The sequence below is a fragment of the Vicia villosa genome, unplaced genomic scaffold (assembly GCF_029867415.1).
Source record: "Vicia villosa cultivar HV-30 ecotype Madison, WI unplaced genomic scaffold, Vvil1.0 ctg.000605F_1_1, whole genome shotgun sequence".
Classification (NCBI taxonomy): Eukaryota; Viridiplantae; Streptophyta; class Magnoliopsida; order Fabales; family Fabaceae; genus Vicia; species Vicia villosa.
In genome coordinates this window covers 232,264-243,253 of record NW_026705277.1, presented here as the reverse complement: position 1 = coordinate 243,253, position 10,990 = coordinate 232,264, and the positions used below count along the sequence as shown (strand labels likewise).

At 34.6% G+C, this 10,990-nt stretch overlaps 1 protein-coding gene across 2 annotated transcripts; it reads right to left on the bottom strand.

Annotated features, from left to right (window-relative positions):
• Positions 1–1,256: 1,256 nt before the first annotated feature.
• On the bottom strand, positions 1,257–5,213 carry LOC131629767 (farnesylcysteine lyase-like). Of its 2 annotated transcripts, XM_058900549.1 has the most exons (6): positions 4,570–5,212; positions 4,279–4,452; positions 2,504–2,863; positions 2,191–2,366; positions 1,664–1,862; positions 1,257–1,556 (listed from the first exon to the last, which is right to left on the bottom strand). In XM_058900549.1, the coding sequence occupies exons 1-6, from the start codon at positions 5,098–5,100 to the stop codon at positions 1,533–1,535; spliced, it is 1,464 nt and encodes a 487-aa protein (XP_058756532.1). In that variant the 5' UTR covers positions 5,101–5,212; the 3' UTR covers positions 1,257–1,532. The 2 variants fall into 2 exon arrangements, with proteins under 2 accessions (XP_058756532.1, XP_058756531.1); XM_058900548.1 differs by having other exon boundaries at positions 1,257–1,862; positions 4,570–5,213.
• Positions 5,214–10,990: the final 5,777 nt, after the last annotated feature.

Genomic DNA, 10,990 nt, shown 5'->3' with positions numbered 1-10,990 from the left:
TTGTCTTTGGAGTATTATTCACTGTTATAATATGTAATACAATGACTTGAGAATGGGGGTGATGCACAAACTATTTATTTGAGGGGGAAATGAATGTTGTAATAAAAAAGAAAGTAAAATTACACTAATTTTCATCCATTTTTAAAGCTGGCACTAATATGAAACGAGGAAATGAAGTATATATAAACTTTGAATGAGGATACATAAGTTTTATCATTGAATTGTATAGTGAGAAAATCATGTTTTGTTTTTACACACCTCAGTCTTTATGTTTGATATTTGAATATTTTTTATTAAGAAAAACAACGTATTAATTAAATTTATTCAAGCAAAATTTGTTTGTGAACTAATAGCATTTGAATTACTCGTGAATGACTTGGCAGTCATCAGCAATAATACCATATACAGGCCTCCAAACGGTCTGGTAGGAAGAAGAAACATTTTCTTTTCACAAAATTTGTCTTTTAAAGTTTAAAACAAGGTGGTAAGTAGGCATGGCAACGGGGCAGGTCGGGGACAGTTTTTACCTCCCCCAAACCCAAACCCGAATTCCCAATCAATCCCCGTTACCCGCCCCAAACCCAAACGGGGATGGGGAGTTAAAACCCAAACCCATCCTTAACGGGTTCGGGTATCCCCGCTCCGCCACCATGTATTTCGTAAAATCAATTTTTTTAATAAAAATACTTACTTTTTCAAAAATCAAACTACATTATAAATAACAAAATAAAACAATCTAAAAAAATTTCATATATATATTTCAAATATTTAAAATAATAAATACAAATCAAATTATTAAAACATTAGCCACATATTTAATAATATAAATTATGAAATATAAATAATAATGTACGTATTGAAATAAATAAACGGGGCGGGTTCGGGGACGGGTTCGGAGTGGGTACTAGTGTCCCCATTACCCGACCCATCCCCATGTTTTCTAATCGGGGAAAACCCGAACCCAAACCCAGTCAAAGCGGGTTTTCCCCGTCAACTTCGGGGCGGGTTCGGGTGGGTACCCGTGGGTCTGGGTTTTATTGTCATGTCTAGTGGTAAGATGATTTTTCAGTTTTTCTATAAAGTTCAAGCAATAGAAAGATAAACTGTACACTGATAACTTTAATATAATCAGTAAATTTATGCTCCAGTCAAATATTACATATGTCTATACACTGTAAATAGTAACCTCTGCCTTGTTAATCGCAGTGAACTATACAATACTCCTACAATAGAGACAATGAGGTTTAAATCTAGGATTTTATGCATACAATTCAAACTGCTCACCATTAGATCAATATTAGAGGTTTATTGCAGTTAACTATGAAACTCCACAAGTACAAAGAAATTATCATCAGAAAATGCAAACACTAAAAGTTTGAATCTCAACAATCACATGCGCTATCCACTATCCATTAATAACATAATAACATTATAAATAAAATACAAAGGGGCTGGGAAGAGTCATTATGTATTTTCCGTATTTCACACATTGTTGTATCTCTCCCGGTTTGCTAGGGATTAACCTCCTGTTGCTAATAATTGCTTGATTTACTTTCCTGTATTTCCAGATGCAAATTAAACAAAATCTTTGAACATATCACAAGTCTAAATGAACATCTTCTGCTTGAGAACTAGCCTTCAAATTATATGAACGCACACTTACTTTGCCAAAATATCTCGAGAGTATGAGTCGGGCAATATTCTCAGCTGCCACAGCACTTGTCTCCATGGTGCTAGCCGCATTTTCGAATGCATTAACATAGTACAGATGTCGCCCATCCAATATAAATGGTGCAAATATTTCTGGCGCATGATACTGAGGATAGGCAGCCCAGTTTATTCGAATTGTCTCCTTCCTCAAACTGTCAGAGGAGCAATCGACAAAAGTTACAATTAGAAATTGGTGAAAGTTTTCTTTTACTCATTTTTGTGAGAACAAGAGACAGCTTAAAATACAGAGCTAAAGTAATTAATACTGCCATCAGGGCTAAATGATTAACCAGAGTGCATATTGTATTTATTAGGTAGGTTTGACGTGAGTCCATGGTTATCCCAAGTTATAGACCAGTCCTCTTTTTCTAACTAGAAGTGGCCAGGTTTGTGCTATAGATTTTATTACACAAATCAGCAGTATAATTTTAAGTTTCAAGGCACATGAAAAATTTGTTGATTAACCACTGATACTATTACCTGAAAATGCTATCAAGTAATGTGTCTGTCATTGGTTGACGAGAGAATATTTTATAAGTTGATTCTTCTTCATTGTGCTTCTTGAGAACTGAAATGCTTGTAAATGGAAGTTTAGGGTCCTCTAATGTAGCCACAAGATCTGGAATTTTTGCCGCAGCCTTGAGACCGAAATATATCTACAGCCCAAAACAAAGGATATCCATTAGCAGTAGCAGCAACAAATAAAATGAAAGAAGAATGTACATCAGACTGACATGAACAGAATCTGAACTACATCATAGTAGGTTATGACTATCAGGTGTTAATTACTCACAGGGTTTAGAAGGCCCCTGACAAAAGTTGCATGTGTATGCTGTAGTTTCCTCTCGGGAATTGAAATTGGGGGAATAAATTGAATATTTATCTCATCCAATGGTGTGGCAACCACAGCAACTTCACAGATGTAACTGTTTCCTTTTGTTGAGTTGAGTTCATAATAATCTCCAAGATCAGCAACAGATTTTATTTCTTCATTCAAATGTAATGCAACATCCGACCGATTAATCAGTCCAGCAGCCATTTGCCAGTTGCCCCCCTCAATGGCCCATAATCCACCACCCGATCCTGCCAGCGAAACTGCACCTCCCAACCCACTCATGTAGACACTTTGGCCATAGTTGATACGTGTGATGACCTGCATAAATAAACAGACCAAAATCCCATATTATAGTAAGCTTTTTAAATCTAAGATGCTTCTTTTTCTACAGGTGTGGGATATTTTATTTTGAAGTAACACAATACTTTCACATGCCCAATTTGGATTAGCTTCTATGATCAGAGTATCTCAATCAAAATAAGTGTATGGTTCTTAATTGAAGAAAAAATCCTTACAAATTTGTAGATGGTTATAGAGAAACTAAATGAGAGAGCTTCTAAAAATTAAGATGCATAAGCTAATTTCAACTTTCAGGATACACTGTTACTGCAAGATTCTTTCTAAATTTCTTTTTGCATGAGCCGTTGTCAAGAAAGAAGTTTATCCAAACAAACTCTCAGTGGAAATAAACTAGAGTAAATCAGCATTTCGGCACTCCAAATTGTAAGTATGGAGCAATTTAGTCTCTCCATCAAAATATTAATTTTGTAAACATCCATCAACACCAAAGAGAGCCCTAAAATTAACTTGAATAGTCTCTTACTACATCAAAACAAGCATAGGATCTTTAAAATTGTTGTGCTAAATTTGGAGAAAGAACTACTTGACTATCATAGTTCAATTTAATTGACAAAATTGTTGTGTTGCTTTTTTTTTTTCTGTTGCAAATTTGAAAGTCTTGTTAAGAGTCCCACATCGGACAATATATGGTACGAGCATGTCCGTATAAGTGGGGGCAATCCTCACCTTACAAGCCAGTTTTGTAGGTCACCTTCTATGGTTTCCGCTATCGAGCCACCCACCATTTATTTCCACGCTCCAGTTGTCTAGTCCTGGGCGTGAGGGGGTGTGTTAAGAGTCTCACATCGGACAATATATGGCCTGAACATGTTCTTATAAGTGGGGGCAATCCTCACCCTACAAGCCGGTTTTGTAGGGATGAGTTAAGCCCAATCACATTTCTTAACAAGTCTAAATTATGGAATTTGTTGAATATGATTCATATTAAGACAAAGAGGAACACAACATGTGAAAATCCCAAACGGGTCTAAGGCTCAACTGTTTGTTGTGGGTAGGTGACAAAGGGTTGCGGGGGAAGTAGCCCCACGGTACAGTTCAAGGGTATTACTGTAAACTAATGTTTGTAACACTAATGTTTGTAACACTGTAATCCTAATTATTACAAAGAAATCAAGGGAACTATAGTTGCTCTATAGTCGCGGAGGTAGGCACCATTGGCCGAACTGCGTTAACAAAGACAGATTGTATTCATTGTCTTTTACTTCTGTATCTGTTTAATCATCCATACTGGTTGGTTGTTGTTCTAATAAACTCTTACAATCTCAATGAATAAAATGCTGATTCACTCAATAAAAAACAAGGTAACACACATAAATTCTGAACTTGTGATCTATCTATATTCTATATTTGTAAAGAGTAATAAGAATTCTCACCGTGACAAGTTCATTGATCAACAAGGGAGACAAGCCAACATCAACCAATTCATCTTGCAAACTTCTGGTAGTAAGATTAAACAAACCAGCCCATTTCAACATCTCATCCACAGTCTCAAAAACAGGTCTTGAATCAGTTTCCTCATAGTATTTCGAGAACCTATCCACAGCAATCTAAACTACAACTTCATTAGAAAAACAACAATAGCACGCAATTGCTTTTATATACACAAATAAATAATCAACTTAAACAAAAAAGCGATTAAATTTAAATCTAACAGAAATAATTACCTGAACAAAGTTCTGCATCTTAAAGAGCGAGAAACCATAGCGAACGAACATGAGTCCCGAATTGACGAGCGAAACAAGATTCTCAACAAAAGGGAGTTTGAGAAGCTTCTCGATGAGGGGAAGATTGCTACTGATTTCAACTGTTTTGAAAACGAATTTATCGCCATCCCAAATTCCGAGAGAGAATGATCCCGAACTTGGTTCCTTAGCCTTAAGGTTGAGAAGCTTTGTGTAATTGACTGCGTGGAGATTCTTCGGATGAAGAATGGAAGCTCCAGCTTCGAATGTTTCTCCGGCTATGGTGACGGTGGCTGTGCGACCACCGACTATGCTATTGCGCTCGAAGACGCGGATTTTGGTGTTGGGTGTGAGCTCCGGTGAGTATTGGCGGATGAAATGGGCGACGGAGGAACCGCCGATTCCGGCTCCGATGATGCAGACGGTGGATGAAGGTGGTGCTGCATCGGAGTGTTGGTGAGATGGGGAGAAAATAAGAAAGGTCAACAACAGAGGGAGTAGTAACGGGTTCATTGTTGCTTCTATTCAACTGTCACATGTTGGCATTTATTTTAAGGCCAACGACTCCGGGGTGCACAAGCATATTGCGTCTATTACATAAATGTTGGCATCTCCTTTTGGACGAAGAGTTCTAAGTTTAATTCCTAGGAGGATTTTTTTTTTTATCCTACTACAAAATTTGATTATTTGTCGTATTCAACCTATTTTAGTCTATATCGTTTTTTTCAACCGAATAAATAACATGTCTATTTTTAATGATATTTTTATTATTATTTTGAGTTAGACAAAAGTCTAGAACGACCGACTTATGCAGATGTAAACTAGAATTTCATCACAGACACATGGAGATGAAGCTTCTTCGAAACGCGGGATATTGGATCCTAATACCTAAATATCTTATGTCATTGGATATGATCGGACGACTCCTTGCATCACGTGTCAGATTAGGCGGGATGGTTTCAACAACATGACGTATATAAACATCACCGCACGCGTTGAGTACATGCATTATCTCATTCTATCTCACAAACTACATATTTGAAACTTCACTTCTCTAGCGTTGGTGATACTGGAAGGTCCTCCCACTATGTCATACTGGAAGCTCTTGCCTCCAACTTGAAAGACTTTGTTCCTTCATTACACATATTTCTTGTTCCACCTCAGAACAGTGGCATTGTTAGTGATGAAAGTGCATTCACGTTATCGTATGAAATCGTTTTTATTTTGATGTTTTTGTCAATTTGAGTGTATATGATATTGTTTATTCGCTTATTTGTAATTTGCTTGTTTTTCAAATATTCGTGTGTTTGTATTCCATTCGCAATTTGAGTTATATTGTGTTTGCTTAGACTATTTAGCATTGTAAGACCCTTCGTTATTCAATAAAGTTAGAGTATTGATCCATGATAGTGTTTCTTTTTTAGCCTAGCAAATTGTCTTTTTACCGTTTCATAAGTTAGAACATTTAGATTAAGGTATAAAGTCATTTGAGTTGAATCGAGTGTTATGTATGACTCGGATAATGGGCATAATGAAAATTGGAATTTGTATCTGGAGGATTCGACTTGAATCATAAAATTAACTTGAGTCAAAGATTGTGACACGAACCATGTTGCAATCTTGACTCGAATCATAACTCTCTGTGAAGATAGGATTAGACTCTGCCTAATTTGACTCGAATCATGATTTCTTCTTGACTCGAATCATAGAATCACAAATCCAATTTTACACCTTAGATTTAAATAGTTGTTTCTTTGATCTAAAAGCAAGTGTGAGTGAAACATCATGGATGAAATCCATAGAGACAAAATGTCGACTAAATTTTCCTCTCTTCTCTAGTGTGTCTATTACTAGCACATTTGAATATTTGTCTTATTTTCTAGAAAAACTTCTTGAGTGTTAATCCATGTTAGATTCACTTCTTTTTGTTACACATTGTTCTTGTGTGATTTGTTGTTGTTTTGAGGAAATTAGAGAGAGTGAGTTGATCAATCTTGTAGTAATTGATAATTGATTAAGCTCATGATATCAATCAAGAACCAGGACCCATTTATTCAGAAATTAGAGTGAACCTTTGTGTGTGTTCTTCTTTCATCAACATCTAATTCCTTGATTAACTCCTTGTGAATTAGTGTGTGTGTGTGTGGGTGTGTGTGTGTGTGTGTGATTCCTTGACATTGTTCATCATCTTCATTCTTAGTCATTTTCTATAGTTGTGGACCTTCATATCTAAAGATTGAGTGTTTGAGAGAGACTAGTGGTACATTAAAGTATCTAACATTTTGTGTGAAGTTTATTGTTCGTAACATGTGCATGTACCATTCCTTGAATACAATTTAGTTCTTATTGGTATCTATCAAGAAGAGAATTTCACTATACTTCATGGAAGACTTTGGCGAAGTCAAGTACAATTTGTTCGTAAGACGAAGTTGGAAGTTGTCCAACTTTGATTAGATTGTGGAAAGCCAGTTATCAGACAAAGTTGTGAGTTGTTCAATCAACACTTAGTTAATGACAATCACTCTGACAAGAAATTGGTGGGATCAGGTGGATTGACACACACAAATACTTTGAGCAAATTATTGGATCAAGAAGTTCTTTGGGGATCTTTTTTTTTTTTTAGCAAAATGAGTGTCTGCATCAACAAAGGGAATTATTATATGATATTTAGTTGTAATCAAAATGCTTGTGTCAAATTTATCAAAAAATAGTGGAAGATCGTGATTATTTATCGATGGTTCTTTAACAACGTTGAAGAGTGGAAAAGGAAAAGTGGTAACAAACACTGAACTATTATATATCTATATGTATTTTTTTCTCTCTTCCCTTACCTACTTTAATTTTCTAGCATTCACCAATATTTAAATTGTGTTAGTGCATTATTGCATCTTTTGCATGTCATTCTGGTTAGACTGTGCTTATAAAGATCTAATGTGTAAGCTTAGGTCTGTGATACACCAATCTTATTGGATCATCATAAGTTCAATTATGTCTTGAATGAACATCTATGTAAAGTGTTTTTAATTTTTTCTGTTTAAAACTGCTTTGGTTATGTTGTATTTGACTTGCATTAGAATTAATCAAATCCTTAGTGATATATTGTAACAATTCAGTTGGTTTGATTCATTGAGATGCTTCAAAGCTTTCTTAGTGTTGTGATTTGCTTTCGTGCATCTTAAAATCTCTGATTTTGTTTACGAGACCTAAAATGTTTTTGTAATTTTCTTTTTGAGTATAGGTCTATTGAACCCCCTTCTAGACCTCTTTGTGTCCATATTCTTATCCAACAATTAAAATCAGAGCGTGGCTTTTGATCAAAGTCTCGTGACTCCAAATGTTAAGGATATGTTTTTTTCGATCCTAAGCGAGTTTTCTATCCGCTTGGAAGCCATTAAAATCCAACAATATTACATTGATTTTTTAATGTTCGACCAATCATAGCATTCATTACATAGACTAAATCAAAGTAAAAACTTACTATTATGTTCTTAAAAAAATTATTTGTATTTAAGGTATTCTCTAAGTTTTGATTCATCCAGGATTGAACTGACAATATTTTGATATATGTGTAATGTAAACGAAAAACATGACACTATGTCTTAAAGTTTGTTCTCGATTGGTCCTACTCAAAGATGGACATGCATTCATGTGAAAAAGTTCTCGAAGTTATTGAGAGATAAAAGATAGAAATAAAAAGCATATTCTAGTGACATATTCTTTCATGGTTATTGTTTATTTTTATATAATAAAAAAAAAGATGAAAGTAGTTTGTGACATTTAGCAATGTTCTCTAAAGTGCTACCAATCGTCAGGAGTTGAATCAGCTATTCGAGTTTAAAAGATATGTCAATCAATGATAATTGGAATATTCGCTGTACAAGTTCATCACAAGCCTTATGAAGGAGAGCGTGATAGTATTCTTCAAACGTGCAATAGGATTTGTATTCAATTAGTGTATGATTGATCGTATTTTTGCTTATGATATTCTTGTTGTTGATTACTAATCATTTTTTCGTTTGCAACAAATTAAACCTAGATCGTCTAAATTGGTATGGTCGGTCGAACTCTCCTTTATTTTTTATTTTTATATATATGGTGGTAATCATTTGAGTGCCTAGATGTGTTATCTATTTGAAACATGTGAAATCATCATCTCATCATCATCATCATTAAAACCTATTTAAACCTTCATCATCATGTTTTCTCACATTCCACAAAAGAGTATTTCTGATAAGCAAAAAGGCAAAAGGGATATGTCTTCATCAATCAAAATTCCTCCGATTTCGAAGAAAGCTAGAAGCAAGATGCAAGCAAGCAAAGACTTGTTTGACGCAAGAATGTCATAAAAGGCAAGTAAGCAATTTACTTAAAACGAAGCCATTTCTGCTATTTTCCACAAGTAAAGCATTTGTTGCTTGAGGGAGATTTGAAGTTGTGCTATGAGAATTTTTGTAACAAACATTGAACTAGAAAATTATGTTAAAAAATCTACTGAAATTGATTTAAGGAAGAATTTCCTAAAGCCTTTTGCCAACCATAATTTACTAAAATTTATTGGCTTGAACAAAAAGTTTAACCCTCACCATGTTAAGGCTTTCTACTGCAACCTTGAACAGACTACTGCAAAACTTGAAAGTAAGTTTAAAGATCGTGTCGTTAAGTTTAGGTATCTTGATTTTACTACATATTTTGGTTTGAAGACTGGGAGGTCGAGTGTCAATGCTGTGAGATCACTTGATTATGATAGGATTTCATTTGTACAATCCATATCCAAGTTTATTTTTTATCAACTTGGCATGGAAAATTTCCATATTAGCCCATTAGGTTAGATATGAGGATACTGCACTGGATTATTGTTAAATTTTTTACAAGAAACCAAAGAATTGGGCTAGGACTGATGATTTTTACCTTTACTTAATGTATGCACTTCTCTCCGGTAAAGGATTTAATTGGATAAAATTCATCATTAAAATGATGCTTCATTAAAGAGAATCCAAATAGGTCTTTGTTTTTTTTTCACATCTTTTATTTAGTTGATTCTGGAGCAAAATGGCATGTATATAAGGAAGAAGACCTATTGTAAATCCAAAGATTCTGGAGGAATCTAGAGTTTCTATGATGAGATATTATCGTGATAAGGATGGTGTCTATTACTGTTTAGAGAAATTAGGCAAGAAAGTTTATGATGAACAGATTGTGGAGTTAGAGAAAAGTTTTACTGATTAGGGTGGTTCATCTGATGTTAATGTATTGTCTACAAATGCTAGAGCTTATTTTGATGAGTTGTTTAGGAAAATCATGACAAATGATTAGGTTTGAGAAGACCGAATAATGAGGTGCATTCAAGTTGTAGCCAAGGAAGCTGAAGAGGGCCAGGTGAAAATGAAGGAAGAAATCAAAGTCGAGATCAAAGCAAGTGAAGCTTGATTCGTGGCTAAAGTTGAAATTGTGAAAGGTGGTGTTGACATTCTTCGTAGTTCTGTTTTTTTTTTTTTTGCTATTGATCCTTCAATTGTTGCTCCAGAGCCTACAACCAATGCTCCTGATGATACATCTGATGCTTCTTTTACTGATCTTGCAGCCGATTTACCTTGATTTTTTTTTATTTTTTTTCATGCTTTACATATCATGACATTTTCATCTTGGATAATTATTGTCATTTTAGATTTACTACTGATATTTTGTGATGTTGACATTGACTTTTGGTTATGTAATTTGTGACAAGTTTCGTCATGTATTTTGTGGTATCTCTATGATTTTCTTATGCAATATTTATATTGATTGTTTCTCTAAAATTGTGTTGTCTGCGGTAGTTGGTATCATATGCAGTTTTTTGTGGTGTATGTTTTGTTGACATTTCTAATGTTGACTTTTAAGTTATCATGGATTTAACATTTGTGCTTTTTCTCTTTCTCTCTTTGATATTTGTCAAAGGGGAAGAAGTTATCAAGATATTTTCGAAATTCACACTCATTAAGTGTTAATGCATAGGGACCTTTAGAGCTCAAGTAATATGTTGTGCGCTCATCTATAGTGCGCTAAAAAAATATTTGGAATATCATTTATATGCCAAGGGTGTCTATGTTTCCATCTCAATCATCATGATCATTCAAACATGTAAGAAGATAATTTCCAATAATCATCTCTTTTGCGATGACCAGGTCTCAATGACAATCGTTAGACTATGTTGGTTTGTGCTTGCTGACAATGCATAGAAACCCAAAGAATAATGCGAGTACAAAGATAATCAACCCAAAGTTGGTGGAGGTGGGGATATGCATGACTTAAACTGAAGTAAAGTAGTTGAACGATGACATCTGCAGGACTTTGAAAATGAGGTTTAAGATTCAAACTCCAACTACTAACATAGCATACTAATAATCAATTTATCAACAACAAAAAA

Coding starts and splice junctions, on each gene's coding strand:
- LOC131629767 (XM_058900548.1), bottom strand. CDS start 5,100: ATGAACCCGTTACTACTCCCTCTGTTGTTGACCTTTCTTATTTTCTCC. Junction 2,864..4,278: donor TGATCAATGAACTTGTCACG/GTGAGAATTCTT, acceptor TTATTTATGCAG/GTCATCACACGTATCAACTA. Junction 1,863..2,190: donor TTACTTGATAGCATTTTCAG/GTAATAGTATCA, acceptor CTCCTCTGACAG/TTTGAGGAAGGAGACAATTC.